Raw genomic sequence first — 24,540 nt, forward strand, 5'->3', positions numbered from 1 at the left:
TATTTATTTATTACCTTTATTTAACCAAGTTGTTGAGAAGAGAACACATTCTGTTTTACAGCAACCTGACATTAAAGCTTAATCATGTGCTGTTAGATGGACCACCAACAAAAACGCTAACAAAAACAGGCCATCAAGCCATAAACCTCTATCTCTTTACCGTTGTGTCATCTAAACCTTAGTTATATACCACTGTTAGAAGAGGAGCCAGTCTCCAGGCTGTCTGAGCATAGGGACTGTGACCCTACCCCAAACCTATAGGTTACCGCTACACAACACTCCCATTATCCAATCGAATCAGTGCTCCTGGTGTCACTGCTCTTTCTCTTTCTCCCCTTCTCTTCTAATCTCGTTTGAAACAGAATCTCATTTAGCTAAGATAAAACGTCTGATAAAACTGCCCTTTCACTGTAACTACCAGATGACGACACACACACAAGCAAAGAAAGACGACTCGCCATTTAGAGTTGAGTAAAAGAAAGATCACAGAATATCTAAGAAAACGAGGCTGTGAAGCTCGATGTTTAGAACTATCTGCCTACTGCAGAAACAACATGTTGACATCATCTACAATATCCTCCAAACCATGTGCCTTTTCCATGGCAGTGACAAAGCTCCCTGGGGAACTTCTTTATTTTCTTTAAAGCTCCCTGGGGAACTTCTTTATTTGCTTTAAAGCTCCCTGGGGAACTTCTTTATTTTCTTTAAAGCTCCCTGGGGAACTTCTTTATTTTCTTTAAAGCTCCCGGGGGAACTTCTTTATTTTCTTTAAAGCTCCCGGGGGAACTTCTTTATTTTCTTTAAAGCTCCCTGGGGAACTTTAGGTCACTGTAAACACAATGAGAAGGCCAAGGCTTAGAGAACAAGGCAGTGGTAACCCTCTATCGCTATGGGTTACCACCAGCCCAGCGGCAGAGCTTCCAGAAGCCTTGTGGAAGAATTATCTAGGACATTCATCTCTCAGGATAAAGTGACAGGTTACACAATTAGAGAGTGGGGGACCCTAATGTCATCCTCACCACCAGGAGCCAATCCATCTCAATCATCCTTCCACAGGACACACTGCCGTAGCACATTCAAGAGATGAGATAAGCCCTCTAACGTTGTTGCGGCGTTGCGTTGTGTGGTGACATATCAGAGCAATGAGATTTGAATGAACACTGACGGGGTGAACTGTGCCTTTGTGGTCATGCAGTACTCACGGTTGAGAGACTTGATGGCACAGTGCTGCTTCTGTCCGTCAGCCTCCAACAAGGTACCGTGGAACACACAGCCAAAGTGTCCTGTATGAAGAAGAATAAATATGATGTCAAATAAGCAACAACCAAATCATTTACAGCCATCTGTAAATGATGTTTGAGTTGGAGTGTGCCCCTGGCCGTCTGTAAATTATGTTTGAGTTGGAGTGTGCCTCTGGCCATCTGTAAATGATGTTTGAGTTGGAGTGTGCCCCTGGCCATCTGTAAATTATGTTTGAGTTGGAGTGTGCCCCTGGCCGTCTGTAAATGATGTTTGAGTTGGAGTGTGCGCCCCTGGCCGTCTGTAAATTATGTTTGAGTTGGAGTGTGCCCCTGGCCGTCTGTAAATGATGTTTGAGTTGGAGTGTGCCCCTGGCCATCTGTAAATGATGTTTGAGTTGGAGTGTGCCCCTGGCCGTCTGTAAATTATGTTTGAGTTGGAGTGTGCCCCTGGCCGTCTGTAAATTATGTTTGAGTTGGAGTGTGCCCCTGGCCGTCTGTAAATTATGTTTGAGTTGGAGTGTGCCCCTGGCCGTCTGTAAATTATGTTTGAGTTGGAGTGTGCCCTGGCCATCTGTAAATGATGTTTGAGTTGGAGTGTGCCCCTGGCCGTCTGTAAATTATGTTTGAATTGGAGTGTGCCCCTGGCCGTCTGTAAATTATGTTTGAATTGGAGTGTGCCCCTGGCCGTCTGTAAATTATGTTTGAGTTGGAGTGTGCCCCTGGCCGTCTGTAAATGATGTTTGAGTTGGAGTGTGCCCCTGGCCATCTGTAAATGATGTTTGAGTTGGAGTGTGCCCCTGGCCATCTGTAAATGATGTTTGAGTTGGAGTGTGCCCTGGCCGTCTGTAAATTATGTTTGAGTTGGAGTGTGCCCCTGGCCATCTGTAAATGATGTTTGAGTTGGAGTGTGCCCCTGGCCATCTGTAAATGATGTTTGAGTTGGAGTGTGCCCCTGGCCATCTGTAAATGATGTTTGAGTTGGAGTGTGCCCCTGGCCATCTGTAAATGATGTTTGAGTTGGAGTGTCCCCTGGCCATCTGTAAATGATGTTTGAGTTGGAGTGTGCCCCTGGCCATCTGTAAATGATGTTTGAGTTGGAGTGTGCCCCTGGCCATCTGTAAATGATGTTTGAGTTGGAGTGTGCCCCTGGCCATCTGTAAATGATGTTTGAGTTGGAGTGTGCCCCTGGCCATCTGTAAATGATGTTTGAGTTGGAGTGTGCCCCTGGCCATCTGTAAATGATGTTTGAGTTGGAGTGTGCACCTGGCCATCTGTAAATGATGTTTGAGTTGGAGTGTGCCCCTGGCCATCTGTAAATTAGAAAAGCAAAAGAATTGTGCCGTCTGGAATTTTACATGATTTATACTTTTACTTTTGATACTCAAGTATATTTAAAAACAAATACTTTTCGACTTTTACTCAAGTAGTACTTTACTTGCAATTGTGTATGATAAGTATGACAGTTGTGCACTTTTCCCACCACTGGTTGAAGCCTAGGTGACTTCTATAACCCTTTACTGGAGGGCCATTCATACAGCACCCTGCAGTTGTAGCCATAGCAGTGGGAGGCTATATCTCCCCTTATCTGAGCTCTGAGTTACCGTGGCCCTTATTGAATTATATGTGGTCGAGAGGGTTCAGTGCAGCTTTGCAGGGGTGTTGGGGTATTAAAGCTAGAGGAGCGTAGAGAACTCTCTGAGGCGTTCTTCCATCACAATCCCTGCAGATGCAAAGACGGCTCAGCTTACACCACACGGATCAACAATGGAGCTTGCAATGCTACCCAGGTACAAATCACCCCACCCCTAATTCTGCTTTCGGAATCCCTAGGCCTCCCCGAGGGTTGAGCTAAGGGGGAGGAGGCAGTTTTTGGGAGCATTGTCCCCAAACATTGTGGGGATGTTAATAACAGAGAAAGACCTTTCTCCTTTAAACTAATATAGTTATATAGTGAAGTAGTGAACACCCCACTGGTGACCACATATAATGTCTGGTGATTATTTATGTCTGGATGTCCAACCTGGTGGTTTGATAATGTTGGTCATTAAGCTCTTACAAGGTGATTCTAAAGTGTATTTAGGTGTATCCCCTATGGAGATGGATTCTGATATGTTTGAGAGACCTACATGTTCCCTAATGGCTTTATAAGTGTGTCTGAGTCTGTGTTAATGTAATGTGTGTTTAGGTGTGTGTGTGTGTGTGTGTGTGTGTGTAGATATAGGTGTATGTGTGTGCGTGTGTGTATGTGTGTGCGTGTGTGTGTATGTGTGCGCGCGCGTGTGTGTGTAGATATAGGTGTATGTGTTAATGTAATGTGTGTTTAGGTGTGTGTGTGTAGATATAGGTGTATGTGTGTGCGTGTGTGTGTGTGTGTGTGTGTGCACGTGTGTGTGTGTGCACATGTGTTCATGGATGTAGGCATCTTTGCGTGCACTGTACCTGTGTATGTGTTCATGTATCAGAAGTGTGTACAGTATATACACGCGTATGATCATCCCACTGACCTCTGCCGATGACCTGGTTAAAATGTAACAGCAGATGTTCTCTGGCGATGACCACATGTTGAACCTCCTTCAGGAGGTCAGGGTGCAGCTGGGACGGGTCGATGTGGACCGGGGCCGACAGGAGAGGGGACACCAGCTCCCCCTCTGCCCCCAGACCCATGCCTCCGAGCCCCAATCTGGGGGACAGCAGCTCCCCATGGCTCCCGTAGATAGGGGGAGCCCCCCTGCATGACTCTGGCCTCTCCACGCCCTGGTCTGAAACAATATAGCCAAAGGTCAATTACTACAGGGGTCAGGGTTAGAGGTCAACATAGGTCACATGATCACAGAGTGATGCCAGAGAGAAAGGTCGGAGAAAGAGAGAGTCATGGTTACAGAAAGGAAGAGAGGGAACCTGAGACATGCCCATTCGTTCTTTATGTCATTGGGGGGGAGAAGGGAAGCAGCGGAGGGCAAATGAGTTTGCATGAGTGAAAATGTGAGGGTTATTTTGAAAGAGGAGCAGGCAGGGATGGGAAACTCTAGTTCTTGGACGTTGGAGTGCCTTCTGGTTTTCACCTCCATCGATACATTAATGTCATTGGTTTCCCAGATCTGAATAGGCATCAGGTATGAAGCAAAGAATAAAAAACACACAGAGTTAGATGGCCATCTCTTTAGAGGTTAGAGGTTAAGGTTAAGAAAGGCAGGTGTTGTTAGTACAGGGTTAGTGTTAGTTTTTAGGGTCAGAGTAACCGCCCCAGTGGTGTAGTGTCAGGAAACGTACCCTCCAGCAGGGTGGTTCTATAGTCCAAAGACTCGTGGGACACCATTTCGTTAGTGGGGCTGACGCTCCGGGCATTAGCCAACATATCCAAGTGCTGAATGTGAGCCCTGCCGTCATACCAAACCTTACCCTCAGCCAGATCTGGAAACCAGAGATAGAGAGAAGGAGAGAGAGAGGAGGAGGGAGAGGGGGAGAGAGAAAGAGAGAGAGAGAGAGAGAGAGAGAGAGAGAGAGGAGGAGAGAGAGCGGAGGAGAGAGAGAAGAGGAGGGAGAGGAGGAGAGAGAGGAGGAGGGAGAGGAGGAGGGAGGGAGAGAGGGAGAGGAGGAGGGAGAGAGAGAGAGAGAGAGAGAGAGAGGAGGATGGAGAGAGAGAGGAGGATGGAGAGAGAGAGAGAGAGAGAGGAGGATGGAGGGAGGGAGGGGAGGGAGGGAGAGAGGGAGAGGAGGAGGGAGAGAGAGAGGAGAGAGAGAGAGAGAGAGAGAGAGAGAGAGAGAGGAGGATGGAGGGAGGGAGAGAGAGAGGAGGGAGAGGAGGAGGGAGGGAGAGAGGGAGAGGAGGATGGAGAGAGAGAGGAGGAGGGAGAGAGAGAGGAGGGAGAGGAGGAGGGAGGGAGAGAGGGAGAGGAGGAGGGAGAGAGAGAGGATGAGAGAGAGATAGATAGAGAGAGAGAGGAGGATGGAGGGAGAGAGAGAGGAGGGAGAGGAGGAGGGGGGAGAGAGGGAGAGGAGGATGGAGAGAGAGAGGAGGAGGGAGAGAGAGAGGAGGGAGAGGAGGAGGGAGAGAGAGAGGAGAGAGGATGAGAGAGAGCGAGAGAGGAGGAGGAGAGAGAGAGAGGAGGAGGGAGAGAGAGAGAGGAGGGAGGGAAGGGGGGGAGAGAGAGAGAGAGAGAGAGGAGAGAGGGGAGGAGGGAGAGGAGAGAGAGGAGGAGAGGTGGTAGGAGGTAGAGAGAAGGAGAGGATGTAGGGAAGAGAGTGGGGTGGCAGAGAGGGGGTACAGGTAGAGGGAGGGGACAGAGAAAGAGAGAGGAGGAGGCAGTAGCAGAGGGAGAGAGAACACAGTCATTGAAGGAGAAGGATAGAGCGCTCCACCAGTGCTCCCATCAGCTCAACACCTCACAATCCCACAGCCAGTAAGAGGCGGGCAAACATGCACACACACATGCACACGCACACACACACAGTTGAAAATATATCACAGAATAACACAAACTGACTTACCGTCAATGTGTTTGTTCCTCCTTTTCCAGAGGAACAGAGTGAGCAACATCAGCAGCAGCAGACTGACACACACACAGCCAGCTAGCAGCCCTCTGTAGTCCTGCTCATGGGCCAACATCACCCTGCCCAGACTCACCGAGGACGATGCCTGACGCCACTACACACATAATACACATACACATACACAGACAGACAGACAGACAGTCAGACAGAGGAGAGGAGAACAGTGAGTGAGATGTACAACTACGTTCTAGATAATACATTTTTTACGGTGTGTGTGTTGGAAAACTCCAATTCCATTCTAGGCTAAAAACTGATGAACACACACACGCACACACACACACACGCACGCACGCACGCACACTCTCTCTCTCTTTCTCTCTCTCTCTCTCTCTCTCTCTCTCTCTCTCTCTCTCTCTCTCACATGTGGAGCATCGTGAGCCACAGACGGAGTTCAATTTGGATCATAGATATTGCTTTTACTATTATTAGGTTTGGGAGAAATGAGCTGGAGACGGTGTGTGTGTCAGGGGGGCTTGTCTGGCTCTGTCTGGCTCTGTCTGGGGCTGTCTGGGTCTGTCTGGCTCTGTCTGGGGCTGTCTCGGGCTGTCTGGCTCTGTCTGGGGCTGCCTGGGTGTGGCCTACTGGTGTGTCAGTGTGGACAACCAGGGACAGAGGCTAGGGGGTCTAGGGATATTGCCTGACCCCTCTCTAGAGATCACACTAATGGTGAGTTCTAATACCCTCAACTCTGCAGCTGATTGTGCCCGAAGCTCCATGTTCCTCTGTGTTTACCGGCCTGAATTATATAATTATGAAACAGCTGTCTTCTGCTCCATGTCCCTCTGTGTTTACAGGCCTGAATTATATCATTATGAAACAGCTCTGTCTTCTGCTCCATGTCCCTCTGTGTTTACAGGCCTGAATTATATCATTATGAAACAGCTCTGTCTTCTGCTCCATGTCCCTCTGTGTTTACAGGCCTGAATTATATCATTATGAAACAGCTCTGTCTTCTGCTCCATGTCCCTCTGTGTTTACAGGCCTGAATTATATCATTATGAAACAGCTCTGTCTTCTGCTCCATGTCCCTCTGTGGTTACAGGCCTGAATTATATCATTATGAAACAGCTCTGTCTTCTGCTCCATGTCCCTCTGTGTTTACAGGCCTGAATTATATCATTATGAAACAGCTCTGTCTTCTGCTCCATGTCCCTCTGTGGTTACAGGCCTGAATTATATCATTATGAAACAGCTCTGTCTTCTGCTCCATGTCCCTCTGTGGTTACAGGCCTGAATTATATCATTATGAAACAGCTCTGTCTTCTGCTCCATGTCCCTCTGTAGTTACAGGCCTGAATTATATCATTATGAAACAGCTGTCTTCTGCTCCATGTTCCTCTGTGGTTACAGGCCTGAATTATATCATTATGAAACAGCTGTCTTCTGCTCCATGTTCCTCTGTGGTTACAGGCCTGAATTATATCATTATGAAACAGCTGTCTTCTGCTCCATGTTCCTCTGTGGTTACAGGCCTGAATTATATCATTATGAAACAGCTGTCTTCTGCTCCATGTCCCTCTGTGGTTACAGGCCTGAATTATATCATTATGAAACAGCTCTGTCTTCTGCTCCATGTCCCTCTGTGTTTACCGGCCTGAATTATATCATTATGAAACAGCTGTCTTCTGCTCCATGTTCCTCTGTGTTTACAGGCCTGAATTATATCATTATGAAACAGCTGTCTTCTGCTCCATGTTCCTCTGTGTTTACAGGCCTGAATTATATAATTATGAAACAGCTCTGTCTTCTGCTCCATGTCCCTCTGTGTTTACCGGCCTGAAATATATCATTATGAAACAGCTGTCTTCTGCTCCATGTTCCTCTGTGTTTACAGGCCTGAATTATATAATTATGAAACAGCTCTGTCTTCTGCTCCATGTCCCTCTGTGTTTACAGGCCTGAATTATATCATTATGAAACAGCTCTGTCTTCTGCTCCATGTTGCTTTAACGTTCTGGGGTTGAACAATGTATTGTTTTGACATTTCTAAGCAGTTTTAAGTCAATGACATACTATTTGGGTGAGACTACTGTGTGTGAGACTACTGTGTGTGAGATAGTGGAAGTCTGAGTTGAACACACCGGTATCGTTCAGGGGTGATGATGGAATGTCAGGAGGAATACGGTGTTATCTGTACATTTTCCTGGCTAGTGACTGTGGTAATAAAATGTCAGACAACAGAACGATGTAAACTACTGTATGATCTATCAAAGCAGGAACTGCACACTAGTGTTCTGACATCAGTCAATCTGTCAATAGGCACACTTAGGATACACACACACACACACACACACACACACACACACACACACACACACACACACACACACACACACACACACACACGCACGAGCACACACGCACACACACACACACACACGCACACACGCACACACACACACACGCACGAGCACACACGCACACACGCACACACACACACACAGACACACATACACACACACACACACACACACACACACACACACACACACACACACACACACACACACACACACACACACACACACACACACACACACACACACACACACACACACACACACACACAGAGCCCTCTGTATGGATGCATTGGCAGCCCAACAAGGCCTTTATTGAGCTGTGAAGTGGGCCTGCTAGACTGGGGGGTCTATAGCTGTCTGTAGTGGTCTCTGTAGATAAGGGGCTGTCTCAAGTGAAGTGGAGAGCTCAGAAAGCCAAGGGAAGGTAGGGTGGTCTCATCCATGTCTAACTAGGGGTGATGAGGGGACTCAGTGGGAAGTTCATGGAGCGAGTTTGGAAGTGTTGATTGAAAGTTTGGTTGGAAGGGAGTGTGTGTTTTTGTGTCAGTGTCTGTGTCTGTGTATGTGTGTTTCTCTATCTCTCTTTTTCTCTCTCTCTCTCTCTGTCTGTGTCCTCACCTCCACCTCCAATTCGTTGGTTGCGTCCCGTAGCTCCATGGGGACAGTACACTCCAGAGTGTTCCCCACCACAGTCACACTCTCACAGGTTCTGTTAGACACCTTCAGCACCTCCCCCTTCATCGCCTCCACATCCACACGGCCTGGCACCTGGAGAGGGAGAAAGGGAGAGAGGGAGAGATGGATAGAGGGAGAGATGGAGAGATAGGGAGAGATGGAGAGAGGGAGAGATAGGGAGTGAAGGAGAGAGAGAGAGAGAGAGAGGGAGAGATGGAGAGATGTAGAGATATGGAGAGAGGGAGATAGGGAGAGGGATCATATGCACATGCAGTACTACATCATCCTCAGTGAGTCCTTCAGTATCCACTCAAAGACATGCATGCTGGGAGTGGAAGTGACTGAGGCATTGGTTGTGGTGTCATCACTGTTCTCGTGAGCCCACCGCCCTGGGCAGAGACAAAAAAAGACTGTGCATCTACATACACACTAACTAACCCTTTGTCCCTGAGGGCTCTTCTTGACAGGAAGAAAGGATTTATAGAGAAATAATCTCACTTTCACACAGACTGCCTTGGCTACTCCCCCCCACACACACACAGCTCGGGTGCTGCTCACTCTGCCTGGCTGTGCTGTATGAGTGTAGCAGAAGGCCATAAAGAGAAGGATCATTCCTCGCGTGACATCCTGGGATTTTCAGATTTGACACAGGGCCACACCTGTTCCTAAACCACACTACAGTACACGTCAACTAATGCAGTGCATGTGAACACACATACACACATACACACGCACGCATACACACATACACACATACACACGCACGCATACACACATACACACATACACACGCACGCATACACACATACCAGGGCCAAAAAGACAAGAACAAACTCTAACGTCTACAGTATTTGAACACATACAAAGCATACTGAATAATACATACAATACAAATCTGTCATCTGATGTCTGTACCCTGAGGTTGTAACATATTTAATGCTTGGGTATGGAACATTGAAAGTACCATGTCCCATAGAGAATAACTATTAAAAATTCTGCCACTCCTATCCAAACGAACAGTCTGTGTGGTGCTAATCTGGGTTGAGATGCTTGTTAACCTCTCATGAAGCGATCTGCAGTGATACACTAGCCAAGACTAATAACGTTATCAGGAGCCTGACCAGTGGCCTTTTTGGGGCAAAGATATCAGATGGCCCCAAATGTAGCCTGTAACAGTGTAACCCAGGGCGATGTGTGTCCCCTGGGTAATGGGGGCTCATAGGGGCTTGTCTGGGATGGGGAAGGTGATTGGTGGGGGGTGGGAGGCAACTGAGAGAGGGGAGGAGGGAGGAGGATTAGACTATTGGGCCAAGGCCATGCCTGGGAAAAAAAGCCGACCAAGGATCCTGTGCAACCCGCTCCCCACAGCTGCCACTAACCATAGGGCCTCCTTTTTTTTCATTGTTTGAAAAAACTTTTTTCTACCCAGAGAAATGGGGTTGCATGTTCAAAACCCGCCATTAATATGTCAAGGGCTTTGACCTTGGGAACTTGGAACAATGTGGTGAGTTGGAGAGAATACTTGGAGAAGAGAAGAGGGGCCAGAGGAGTGAGGGAGGGAATTGTGGGGGATGGGCGATGGGGAAACGGACTCCTTTTCCTGTTTTGCTTCAGTATTGTTTCCTTCAAACCTCAGACGGCGAGGATGAGTCAGCTCACGGCCTCGAGGTGAACCGGAGAGCAAGGTGTCGTTAACTCCAATCAGGGTTCAATCCCATTTGAATTTAGCCAATTCAGGAGATCAACAGACACTTTGTTCCAGAATAGAAACTCTAAGTGCCATTTGTTTAAAATTAGGATTTTTCCAATGCATGAATCAAAATTCAGTTCAGTTTCTGAATGGATGCATTGGTAACTGAACTGACCCCAACCCTAGACATCACTACAATGAAGAGGTGGTGGTGGGGAGAGGGGCGAGGGGGAATGTCTCACCTTAATATTATCAGTAAATTCCAGTTATATTCAGCCAATTCAGGAGGTCAGTTGAGACCCAGTTAGAGAACAGAAAAGTGACATTTATTTAAATGATCTGGCATGTCTCACCTTAATCTCCAGAATGCTCTTGTTGCCCTTTGATGTGACGGTGGGTCTCTGAAAGTCCTCGAAGCGAGGGTCCTCTACATACAGCAGGTCAAACTGGGGCGTGGAGAAATCATCCAGGACGAACGCCACCTTGGTGACCACAGGAGTCTGCAGACCCAGGTCCTTCAGGGACGGGGTGGTACACAGGATGGCCAGCCTGTCCTCACCCTTGATGCAGTTCTGGAGGGAGAACACTCACACAGCATAAGTAACATGCACGCGTATACACACACACACACACACACACACACACACACACACACACACACACACACACACACACACACACACACACACACACACACACACCACAAGTTGAGAGAAACACTCTTAAAAAAGCCTATAGCGTTTACCCTGCTGTCACATAACAAGTACACATACTAATCCTTCACATGGCAGATGCTTTCATCCCAGGGCATATTACACGCTTTCTAGTTGTACAAACTATCCATTACAGCTCTATATCTACAGCTGCTGTGGGGTTTAAGTGCCTTGCTCCGGGGCACAACAGCAGTGTGTTTATACCACCCTGGATTATAACCAAAATGCCTCCCATCACTAAGACCTATTAATCGCCCAATTGAGAGCCACATAAGAGAAAGAGTCTCTTTTCACCTTTTATTTAAAAAATAATTATATCCGCACCTGCTCAGAGACAATGGATGTGTGTATGTAATATCTTCTTATACATAAGAGAAAGCCACCTTATGTTCCTCTACATAAAGGTTGTGATGGTGCACTATTCAAATTATTCCACCCTCTGGCCTCCGATTCCAAACAGACGCATTGACACCAAGTGTGTTTGAAAGTTGCTCTGTTTCTCTGTTTACATGGCGATGAAAGCTGTGTTGACATGTCATTCTGTCAGATAGTTGTTTCCATTTGAAATGCTCAAAGACCATGAATCTGGTCCAGTTCCTATTTCTACACTCATGCTGCAGGTATGTTGTTCTGTTTCCATATATCTACAATATCATTATTTATAAATATGGATAAATCATCAGGCCATCTAAAAGCTCAAGGTGGAACATTCCTTTCAATACTGCACATCAGAGTTCAAGGAGGTCATAATAAGGCACAGAAGTTATGGCAGACAGTCAAACACTGTATATACAGTGCATTCAGAAAGTATTCAGACCCCTTGAACTTTTCCACATTTTGTTACGTTATAACCTTAATCTAAAATGGATTCAATTGTTTTTCCCTCCTCATCAATCTACATACAATACAATACTAATGGCAAAGCAAATGCAACTTTTTAGAATTTTTTGCAAATGTATTAAAAACAAAAATCGGAAATTTCACATTTCATAAGTATTCAGACCGTTTACTCAGTACTTTGTTGAAGCACCTTTGGCAGCGATAACAGCTTTGAGTCTTCTTGGGTATGACGCTACAAGCTTGGCACACCTGTATTTGGGGAGTTTTTCCCATTTTGGTACACTTCCCTAGATCTGTGCCTCGACACAATCCTGTCTCGGAGCTCTACGGAAAATTCCTTTGACCTCATGGCTTGGTTTTTGCTCTGACATGCACTGTCAACTGTGGGACCTTATATTTACAGGTGTGTGCGTTTCCAAATCATGTCCAATCAATTTAATTACCACAGGTGGACTCCAATCAAGTTGTAGAAACATCTCATGGATGATCAATGGAAACAGGAAGCACCTGAGCTCAATTTTAAGTCTCATAGCAAAGGGTCTGAATACTTATGTAAATAAGGTATTTCTGTTTTTATTTTTAATACATTTGCTACAATTTCAATAAATCTGTTTTTGCTTTGTCATTATGGGGTATTGTGTGTAGATTGATGAGGGAAGAAACAAATTTAATAGATTTTAGAATAAGGCTATAATGTAACAAAATGTGAAAAAAGTCAAGGGGTCTGAATACTTTCCAAATGCACTGTAATTCAACCTAGCACATCCAACCCAGCTGTGAATACTCAGTGTAGTGTAGAGACATTTTCACTCCATTTCTAACTGTGAAGGTGAATCTTGGCCAGCCTACTCATGAGAGTTCAACCAGTGTGTGAATTTGAAAAGGCCGGATCAGGTCCAACATTCCTGTACCTTTCCCCCTGTAATTTCTCCATTTGTGTGTTAATTTTACTGCACTGGGATAAATCAGCATCACACAGAGTGTTTCTTGGCCTTAAACAAGTCTACTTTGAAACAAAAGTATACACCTTACAAAAAGAAGACATGTCAGATACACAGTTGAACAGTATTCAATTTTGAGTTTGCATACCAATATAACACTTTATCACAGAAGACTGAAATGTAACGACCCCATTTGACATAGAAACAACAGTTTTTCTGTGTATAAAAAAAAAAGAAGTTTATTAATTATGAAATTATGAAAAATATGAATAAAGGGGAATGGAAAAGGGAATACCTAGTCAGTTGTATAGGGAAAGGGGGATACCTAGTCAGTTGTATAGGGAAAGGGGATACCTAGTCAGTTGTATAGAGAAAGGTGGATACCTGGTCAGTTGTATAGGGAAGGGGGGATACCTAGTCAGTTGTACAACTGAATGCATTCAACTTAAATGTGTCTTCTGCATTTAACCCAACCCCTCTGAATAATAACATTCAGCCCATAAGGCCACCAGGTCAATTGACTGCAGAAAAGGGCTTCCTATAATGGATGGCACAGCACACAAACACAGTGAATCACTTTCCCGGTCATGTAACCTCCCTCTTTTTTCTAGTTTGACACGTTTCTCCTGCCTGTCACATGTGGCTGGCTATGGCTTTTCTTTCCTCTAACACAACTCGTGTGGAGAGTCACTGGCTCAGATTTCTGCTACGCTTGTAATTTCTGGCTGCTCGAGTCTAACTGGAGATAGAGGAAGTGGTGCTGAATGTGGTTAGTAGCCCGGAGGAGATGAGGATGGGTACTAGATTCTGGAGTCGCGGGCCCCCATGCTTCCTATATACAGCAATCTGCCTATATACAGCAATCTGGTGTTCCTTGTGGAACTGTGTGTGTTTTTAATAAAGGACTCCTGAAAGTGCACCGGCAGCTGATTCACCGTAGCCTCCAGTCCACACAGCTGTGGGGTGGACAAAACCATTTCAACTCTGCCCAAAGTAGACAGCCAAGTGTAAATGTTTGCAGTGTGGTTAGGGGCCATTGATATTGTATATTTACCTAGATGGCCCACTAAAGCAAACATGTCCTAGAATAATGGAATAAATCTTTACTATGGAAAGCTTGACATATGTCTTAATATTCCAAAAACCTGTGTTCGACAGTAACTGGGACGAATGGATATCATTCACAAACCAGTAAGACCTGATTAACTAATAATATCTTGTTAACAATACAATATGAAACAAAGATAAATTACGTATGATATTGCCAACTACTTTAATGATTTTTTCATTGGCAAGATTAGCAAATTTAGGCATGACATGCCAGCAACAAATGCTGACACTACACATCCAAGTATATCTGACCAAATTATTGAAAAACAAGCATTGTAATTTTGAATTCTGTAAAGTGAGTGTGGAAGGCGTGAATTTTTTGTTGGTGTTGTCTATCAACAATGAGAAGCCACTGGGGTCTGACAACTTGGATGGAAAATTACTGAGGATAATAGCAGACGACATTGCCACTCGCCATTTAAGCTTACTAGAAAGTGTGTGACCTCAGGCCTGAAGGGAAGCAAAAGTAATTCTGCTACCTAATAGTAATAAATAGGAAAGTCCTCTTTACTGGCTCAAATAGCCAACCAATCAGCCTGTTACCAAACCTTAGTAAACTTTTGGAAAAAATGGTGTTTGACCAGATACAATGCTATTTTACAGTAAACAAATTGACAACAGACTTTCAGCACGCTTATAGGGAAGGACAATCAACAAGTACAGCACTTACACAAATGACTGATGATTGGCTGAAAGAAATTGATAAATAAAAAGATTGGGGGGGCTGTTTTGTTAGACTTCAGTGCGGCTTTTGACATTATCGATCATAGTCCGCTGCTGGAAAAATGTATGTGTTATGGCTTTACACCCCCTGCCATATTGTGGATAAAGAGTTACCTGTCTAACAGTAAATAGAAGGTGTTCTTCAATGGAAGCCTCTACAACAGAATCCAGGTAGAATCAGGAATTCCCCAGGGCAGCTGTCTAGGCCCCTTACTTTTTTCAATCTTTACTAATGACACAAGTAAAGCCAGTGTGTCTATGTACGCGGATGACTCAACACTATACACGTCGGCTATTACAGCAACTGAAATCACTGCAAAACTTAACAAAGAGCTGCAGTTAGTTACAGATGGGTGGCAAGGAATAAATTAGTCCTAAATATTTATAAAACCAAAAGCATTTTATTTTGGACAAATCATTCACTAAACCCTAAACCTCAATTAAATCTTGAAATTAATAATGTGGAAATTGAGCAAGTAGAGGTGACTAAACTACTTGGAGTAACCCTGGATTGTAAACTATCATGGTCAAAACATATTGATACAATATTAGCTAAGATGGGTAGAAGTCTGTCCATAATAAAGCACTGCTCTGCCTCCTCAACAGCACTATCAATACGATTGGTCCTACAGGCCGTGTTGTCAGGTGCCATGAAGAAGGACTTAGAAAAAATGCAATTGTCTCAGAGCAGGGCAACACGGCTGGCCCTTGGCTACACAGAGAACTAACACTAATAGTATGCATGTCAATTTCTCCTGGCTCTAAGTGGAGGAGAGATTGACTTCATCACTACTTATATTTGTGAGAGGTATTGACATGTTGAATGCACCGAGCTGTCTGTTTGAACTACTGGCACACAGCTTGGACACCCATGCATACCCTCACAAGACATGCCACCAGAAGCCTCTTCACAGTCCCCAAGTCCAGAACAGACTATAGGATGCGAACGGTACCACATAGAGCCATGACTACGTGGAACTCTATTCCACATCAAGTAACTGAAGCAAGCAGTAAAATTCTATTTTAAAAAACAGATACAAATACACCTTATGGAACAGCAGGGACTGTGAAGCAGCAACACAAAGATAGGCACAGACACGTGCATACGCACACGATAGCATACGCACTATACACATACATACACATGGATTCTGTGTTGTATATACAGTTGAAGGTGGAAGTTTACATACACTTATGTTGGAGTCATTAAAACTTGTTTTTCAACCCCTCCACAAATGTATTTTAAACAAACTATAGTTTTGGCAAGAAGGGGAGGACATCTACTTTGTGCATGGCACAAACAATTGTTTATAGCTTGGAAAATTACAGAAAATTATGTCATGGCTTTAGAAGCTTCTGATAGGCTAATTGACATAATTTGAGTCAATTGGAGGTGTACCTATGGATGTATTTCAAGGCCTACCTTCAAACTCAGTGCCTCTGCTTGACATCATGGGAAAATCAAAAGAAATCAGCCAATACCTGAGAAATAAAATTGTAGACCTCCACAAGTCTGGTTCATCCTTGGGAGCCATTTCCAAACGCCTGAAGGTACCACGTTCATCTGTACAAACAATAGTATGCAAGTATAAACACCTCCTGGAGATGAACGTGCTTTGGTGCGAAAAGTGAATATCAATTCCAGAACAACAGCAAAGGACCTTGTGAAGATGCTGGAGGAAACAGGTACAAAAGTATCTATATTCACAGTAAAACGAGTCCTTTATCGACATAACCTGAAAGGCCGCTCAGCAAGGAAGAAGCCACTGCTCTAAAACCGCCATAAAAAAGCCCGACTAAGGTTTGCAACTGCACATGGGGACAAAGATTGTACTTTCTGGAGAAATGTCCTCTGGTCTGATGAAACAAAAAGAGAACTGTTTGGCCATAATGACCATCGTTATGTTTGGAGGAAAAAGGGGGAGGCTTGCAAGCCAAAGAAAACCATCCCAAACGTGAAGCACGGGGGTAGCAGCATCATGTTGTGGAGGTTCTTTGCTGCAGGAGGGACTGGTGCACTTCAAAAATAGATGGTAACATGAGGGAGGAAAATTACGTGGATATATTGAAGCAACATCTCAAGACATCAGTCAGGAAGTTAAAGCTTGGTCGCAAATGGGCCTTCCAAATGGACAATGACCCCAAGCATACTTCCAAAGTTGTGGCAAAATGGCTTAAGGACAACAAAGTCAAGGTATTGGAGTGGCCATCACAAAGCCCTGACCACAATCCTATAGAACATTTGTGGGCAGAACTGAAAAAGCATGTGCGAGCTTGACTCAGTTACACCAGCTCTGTCAGGTGGAATGGGCCAAAATTCACCCAACATATTGTGGGAAGCTTGTGGAAGGCTATCTGAAACATTTGACCCAAGTTAAACAATTTAAAGGCAATGCTACCAAATACTAATTGAATGTATGTAAACTTCTGACCCACTGGGAATGTGATGAAAGAAATAAAAGCTTAAATAAATCTTTCTCTCTACTATTATTTTGACCTTTCACATTCTTAAAATAAAGTGGTGATCCTAACTGACCCTAGACAGGGGATTTTTACTAGGATTAAATTTCAGGAATTGTGAAATACTGAGTTTAAATGTATTTGGCTAAGGTGTATGTACATTTCTGACTTCAACTGTATGTAGTAGTGGAGTGGGAGCCTGAGGACACACACTTAATCTGTTGTGAAATCTGTTGTGAATGTATTGTAATGTTTTTAAAATGATATAACTGCCTTAATTTTGCTGGACCCCAGAAAGAGTAGCTATACCTACTGGATGGCATCTTCTGTTTGCTTTTATTTAATTGTTTAATCTTTATTGTTTTTGCTGTATTGTTTTGAAAAAGACTAATAAAATGTCCTTGAGTAAAGATATCCTACAGACAGACATCAAGTTCAAAGTACCACATGGCCCCAGAAATGACCCCAAATACATGTTTCTAGTAGTCGTTCTGCACCACAGTACCTATCCTTTCTGCTAAAACATTTTATTAGGTGGCAGGTTTTTACATTTCACTGCAGGAGTGGAATATCTATCACTGAATCAATCAATCAAATGTATTCATAAATCCTACTTTACATCAGCAGTTGTCACAATGTGCATTTACAGTAACCCAGCTTGTATTTGGCTGTACTCCTCAGTAGTACAACTAAACCGTAGCCATGAACTCAGTTGTCACAATGTTCATTTACAGTAACCCAGCCTGTCTTTGGCTGTACTCCTCAGTAGTACAACTAAACCGTAGCCATGAACTCAGTTGTCACAATGTTCATTTACAGTAACCCAGCCTGTCTTTGGCTGTACTCCTCAGTAGTACAACTAAACCGTAGCCATGAACTCAGTTGTCACAATGTTCATTTACAGTAACCCAGCCTGTCTTTGGCTGTACTCCTCAGTAGTACAACTAAACCGTAGCCATGAACTCAGTTGTCACAATGTTCATTTACAGTAACCCAGCCTGTCTTTGGCTGTACTCCTCAGTAGTACAACTAAACCGTAGCCATGAACTCAGTTGTCACAACGTTCATTTACAGTAACCCAGCCTGTCTTTGGCTGTACTCCTCAGTAGTACAACTAAACCGTAGCCATGAACTCAGTTGTCACAATGTTCATTTACAGTAACCCAGCCTGTCTTTGGCTGTACTCCTCAGTAGTACAACTAAACCGTAGCCATGAACTCAGTTGTCACAATGTTCATTTACAGTAACCCAGCCTGTCTTTGGCTGTACTCCTCAGTAGTACAACTAAACTGTAGCCATGAACTCAGTTGTCACAATGTTCATTTACAGTAACCCAGCCTGTCTTTGGCTGTACTCCTCAGTAGTACAACTAAACCGTAGCCATGAACTCAGTTGTCACAATGTTCATTTACAGTAACCCAGCCTGTCTTTGGCTGTACTCCTCAGTAGTACAACTAAACTGTAGCCATGAACTCAGTTGTCACAATGTTCATTTACAGTAAACCATCCTGTCTTTGGCTGTACTCCTCAGTAGAGGCCAACGTTTCCGGAACCTGGAAGTGTTTTAATAAACATTTCGCTGACTCGTCAATACGTTGGCTCTAACTAAATGATTGAACTCAAATTCCCATGAGCATTGTTTCCTCTAACCACAGTTGCCATGGATGGAGAAGCAGGGCTGGTTTAAGTGTTGCAGAACCTTCCTGTTAGCAGTTCAGCTCCCCTGGACGGATTTCCAAACCCGGGTCGCTATTGAGCAATATCCCAGATGGAGTGTAAAAACAAACACACACACATACACACACTGGCCCTGCAGGCCTCGTTTACTGACATGCACACACACACACAGAAGCACAGACACACACACACTAACCTCGCAGGCCCCGCAGGCCCCAATCTGGTGAGTGTGTGTGCTTCTCGACAGGAAGCAACTAAACAGCCTACTAGAGGGCGCAACTAAACAGTCCTACTACAGGGAGCAACAAAACAGGCCTACAGGGAGCAACTAAACAGGCCTACTAGAGGGAGCAACTAAACAGGCCTACTAGAGGGAGCAACAAAACAGGCCTACAGGGAGCAACTAAACAGGCCTACAGGGAGCAACTAAACAGGCCTACTATAGAGAGCAACTAAACAGGCCTACTAGAGGGAGCAACTAAACAGTCCTACAGGGAGCAACTAAACAGGCCTACTATAGAGAGCAACTAAACAGGCTTACAGGGAACAACTAAGGCCTACAGGGAGCAACTAAACAGGCCTACTACAGGGAGCAACTAAACAGGCCTACTGCAGGGAGCAACTAAACAGGTCTACTACAGGGAGCAACTAAACAGGCATACTACAGGGAGCAACTAAACAAGCCTACAGGGAGCAACTACACAGTCCTAAAGGGAGCAACTAAACAGGCTACTAGAGGGAGCAACAAAAGAGGCCTACAAGGAGCGACTAAACAGGCCTACAGGGAGCAACTAAACATGCCTACTATAGGGAGCAACTAAACAGGACTACAGGGAACAACTAAACAGGCCTACTACAGGGAGCAACTAAACAGGCCTACAGGGAGCAACTAAACAGTCCCAAAGGGAGCAACTAAACAGGCTACTAGAGGGAGCAACTAAACAGGCTACTAGAGGGAGCAACTAAACAGGCCTACAGGGAACAACAAAACAGGCCTACAGGGAGCAACTAAACAGGCCTACTACAGGGAGCAACTAAACAGGCCTACTAGAGGGAGCAACTAAACAGGCCTACTACAGGGAGCAACTAAACAGGCCTACAGGGAGCAACTAAACAGGCTACTAGAGGGAGCAACTAAACAGGCCTACAGGGAGCAACTAAACAGGCCTACAGGGAGCAACTAAACATGCCTACTATAGGGAGCAACTAAACAGGACTACAGGGAACAACTAAACAGGCCTACTACAGGGAGCAACTAAACAGGCCTACAGGGAGCAACTAAACAGTCCTAAAGGGAGCAACTAAACAGGCTACTACAGGGAGCAACTAAACAGGCCTACAGGGAGCAACTATTATCCAAGATGGCGTAGCAGTCGGACGTCTTGTTGTGTCGTGTCCCTTGTATATATCGTTTTTTAAAACATATTTTTCTTCGCATATCTTTTAAAACATTTTGCTAAACCTCAACTACTAAATACTCTCCTGCAACCCGCCTCACCCAATGTAGCTATTTTTTCTAAAGTACTTATATTTACTTCGGATCCGGATCCCCTCAACTGAAGCTAGTCAGCTAACTACCAGGTATCAGTCAGCAAACCATTGCTAGCGGTCTTCAGCTAACCGGTCATCAGCTAACCTTTAGCTCGGAAAGCTCTCGCCAGTTCGAACAACGCGACTCTAACCAGAGCATAACGGACCTATATTTTTTATCCCCGGATTCCCACCGGATTCCCACCGTAAACTGAACATTTTCAGCTGGATCTTCACAACTAGCTAACTAGCTAACCGCAACCCCGGATGATTACTCCTGGCTAGCATTTCCACCCACTTAGCTTGAAGCTAGCCCGGCCAGAGCTCCTGTGCTACCACCGAAGCATACTCCTGGGCTACAATATCCGGACCCACGACCGGTCTATCGATGTCACCGCATGAAGAGGCATAAACAGACTCACCCCATCGCGACACCCCCCAAAGGCTAACTTTCTAGCCCTTGCTATCTCCTTGCTTGCTAATTCGGCCTGCTAACTGCTAGCTTGTTTAGCCCCGGTCTGCTAACTGCTACCTTGTTTAGCCCCGGTCCGCTAACTGCTACCTTGTTTAGCCCCAGCCTACTAACTGTTAGCTTGTTAGCACAGGCCTGCTAACCGTCTGAATCGCCGCGTCCCAAACACTCACTGGACCCATATTTACCTTCAATCTCTTTTCGATTTTTTATTTGTTTATACCTTCCGGTAACCTGCCTCACCCAATGTGATATGGAATCGCTATTATTTTAAATTTTTAGAACACACTCAAGAACCTCCAGAAGCTAACCAGCTAACTAGCTACAAGCTATTTAGTCATTGTTAGCCACTGCTAGCGGCTTTTACCTTTTACCTTCTGCACAGCCAGACAGTTTTTTAACCTGGATAATACTCGCCAGTCCAGCTTCCCTGCCCCATCCACCGCTGCCCCCTGGACACTGATCACTTGGCTACATAGCTGATGCATGCTGGACTGTCCATTAATCACGGTACTCCATTCTGCTTGTTTATGTTTTATCTGTCGGCCCCAGCCGCACTCAGGCTCTGTGTGTAGTTAATCCGACCCTCCCTGCCTAGTCAACGCCATTTTACCTGCTGTTGTTGTGCTAGCTGATTAGCTGTTGTTGTCTCACCTACTGTTTTAGCGACTGTTTTAGCTAGCTCTCCCAATTCAACACCTGTGATTACTGTATGCCTCGCTGTATGTCTCTCTCAAATGTCAATATGCCTTGTATACTGTTGTTCAGGTTAGTTATCATTGTTTTAGTTTACAATGGAGCCCCTAGTTCCACTCTTAATACCCCTGATACCTCCTTTGTCCCACCTCCCACACATGCGGTGACCTCACCCATTACAACCAGCATGTCCAGTGATACAACCTCTCTCATCATCACCCAGTGCCTGGGATTACCTCCGCTGTACCCGCACCCCACCATACCCCTGTCTGCGCATTATGCCCTGAATATATTCTACCATGCCCAGAAATCTGCTCCTTTTATTCTCTGTCCCCAACGCTCTAGGCGACCAGTTTTGATAGCCTTTAGCCGCACCCTCATTCTACTCCTCCTCTGGTCCGCGGGTGATGTGGAGGTAAACCCAGGCCCTGCATGTCCCCAGGCACCCTCATTTGTTGACTTCTGTGATCGAAAAAGCCTTGGTTTCATGCATGTCAACATCAGAAGCCTCCTCCCTAAGTTTGTTTTACTCACTGCTTTAGCACACTCTGCTAACCCTGATGTCCTTGCCGTGTCTGAATCCTGGCTCAGGAAGGCCACCAAAAATTCTGAGATTTCCATACCCAACTATAACATTTTCTGTCAAGATAGAACTGCCAAAGGGGGAGGAGTTGCAGTTTACTGCAGAGATAGCCTGCAAAGTAATGTCATACTTTCCAGGTCCATACCCAAACAGTTCGAACTACTAATTTTGAAAATGACTCTCTCCAGAAATAAGTCTCTCACTGTTGCCGCCTGCTACCGACCCCCTCGGCTCCCAGCTGTGCCCTGGACACCATTTGTGAATTGATCGCCCCCATCTAGCTTCAGAGTTTGTTCTGTTAGGTGACCTAAACTGGGATATGCTTAACACCTCGGCAGTCCTACAATCTAAGCTAGATGCCCTCAATCTCACACAAATCATCAAGGAACCCACCAGGTACAACCTTAAATCTGTAAACAAGGGCACCCTCATAGACGTCATCCTGACCAACTGGCCCTCCAAATACACCTCCGTTGTCTTCAACCAGGATCTCAGCGATCACTGCCTCATTGCCTGTATCCGTTACGGAGCTGCAGTCAAACGACCACCCCTCATCACTGTCAAACGCTCCCTAAAACACTTCTGTGAGCAGGCCTTTCTAATCGACCTGGCCCGGGTATCCTGGAAGGACATTGACCTCATCCCGTCAGTTGAGGATGCCTGGTCATTCTTTAAAAGTAACTTCCTCACCATTTTAGATAAGCATGCTCCGTTCAAAAAATGCAGAACTAAGAACAGATATAGCCCTTGGTTCACTCCAGACCTGACTGCCCTCGACCAGCACAAAAATATCCTGTGGCAGACTGCAATAGCATCGAATAGTCCCCGCGATATGCAACTGTTCAGGGAAGTCAGGAACCAATACACGCAGTCAGTCAGGAAAGCTAAGGCCAGCTTCTTCCGGCAGAAGTTTGCATCCTGTAGCTCCAACTCCAAAAGTTCTGGGACACTGTGAAGTCCATGGAGAACAAGAGCACCTCCTCCCAGCTGCCCACTGCACTGAGGCTAGGTAACACGGTCACCACCGATAAATCCATGATTATCGAAAACTTCAACAAGCATTTCTCAACAGCTGGCCATGCCTTCCGCCTGGCTACTCCAACCTCGGCCAACAGCTCCACCCCCCGCAGCTACTCGCCCAAGCCTCTCCAGGTTCTCCTTTACCCAAAACCAGATAGCAGATGTTCTGAAAGAGCTGCAAAACCTGGACCCGTACAAATCAGCTGGGCTTGACAATCTGGACCCTCTATTTCTGAAACTATCCACCGCCATTGTCGCAACCCCTATTACCAGCCTGTTCAACCTCTCTTTCATATCGTCTGAGATCCCACAGGGTTGGAAAGCTGCCGCAGTCATCCCCCTCTTCAAAGGGGGAGACACCCTGGACCCAAACTGTTACAGACCTATATCCATCCTGCCCTGCCTATCTAAGGTCTTCGAAAGCCAAGTCAACAAACAGGTCACTGACCATCTCGAATCCCACCATACCTTCTCCGCTGTGCAATCTGGTTTCCGAGCCGGTCACGGGTGCACCTCAGCCACGCTCAAGGTACTAAACGATATCATAACCGCCATCGATAAAAGACAGTACTGTGCAGCCGTCTTCATCGACCTTGCCAAGGCTTTCGACTCTGTCAATCACCATATTCTTATCGGCAGACTCAGTAGCCTCTGTTTTTCGGATGACTGCCTTGCCTGGTTCACCAATTACTTTGCAGACAGAGTTCAGTGTGTCAAATCGGAGGGCATGCTGTCCGGTCCTCTGGCAGTCTCTATGGGGTGCCACAGGGTTCAATCCTCGGGCCGACTCTTTTCTCTGTATATATCAATGATGTTGCTCTTGCTGCGGGCGATTCCCTGATCCACCTCTACGCAGACGACACCATTCTATATGCTTCCGGCCCGTCCTTGGACACTGTGCTATCTAACCTCCAAACGAGCTTCAATGCCATAAAACACTCCTTCCGTGGCCTCCAACTGCTCTTAAACGCTAGTAAAACCAAATGCATGCTTTTCAACCGTTCGCTGCCTGCACTCCTGACCAGCATCACCACCCTGGATGGTTCCGACCTTGAATATGTGGACATCTATAAGTACCTAGGTGTCTGGCTAGACTGTAAACTCTCCTTCCAGACTCGTATCAAACATCTCCAATCGAAAATCAAATCAAGAGTCGGCTTTCTATTCCGCAACAAAGCCTCCTTCACTCACGCCGCCAAACTTACCCTAGTAAAACTGACTATCCTACCGATCCTCGACTTCGGCGATGTCATCTACAAAATTGCTTCCAACACTCTACTCAGCAAACTGGATGCAGTTTATCATAGTGCCATCCGTT

The 24,540-nt window shown here is 45.5% G+C and overlaps 1 protein-coding gene across 2 annotated transcripts in view; it reads right to left on the reverse strand.

The window, feature by feature from the left end:
- met (MET proto-oncogene, receptor tyrosine kinase) overlaps positions 1-24,540 on the reverse strand; it is a 90,564-nt gene that overhangs the window by 9,826 nt on the left and 56,198 nt on the right. Inside the window, exons 11-16 of one of the 2 annotated variants that reach the window (XM_042301756.1) lie at positions 10,811-11,029; positions 8,711-8,860; positions 5,730-5,886; positions 4,512-4,652; positions 3,746-4,000; positions 1,203-1,283 (exon numbers count right to left, since the gene is read on the reverse strand). In XM_042301756.1, coding sequence (XP_042157690.1) covers positions 1,203-1,283; positions 3,746-4,000; positions 4,512-4,652; positions 5,730-5,886; positions 8,711-8,860; positions 10,811-11,029 — 1,003 coding nt within the window. The remainder of the gene's footprint in view (positions 1-1,202; positions 1,284-3,745; positions 4,001-4,511; positions 4,653-5,729; positions 5,887-8,710; positions 8,861-10,810; positions 11,030-24,540) is intronic. The other variant, XM_042301757.1, reaches the window with a different exon arrangement.

This window comes from Oncorhynchus tshawytscha, linkage group LG19 (assembly GCF_018296145.1).
Source record: "Oncorhynchus tshawytscha isolate Ot180627B linkage group LG19, Otsh_v2.0, whole genome shotgun sequence".
Lineage (NCBI taxonomy): Eukaryota > Metazoa > Chordata > Actinopteri > Salmoniformes > Salmonidae > Oncorhynchus > Oncorhynchus tshawytscha.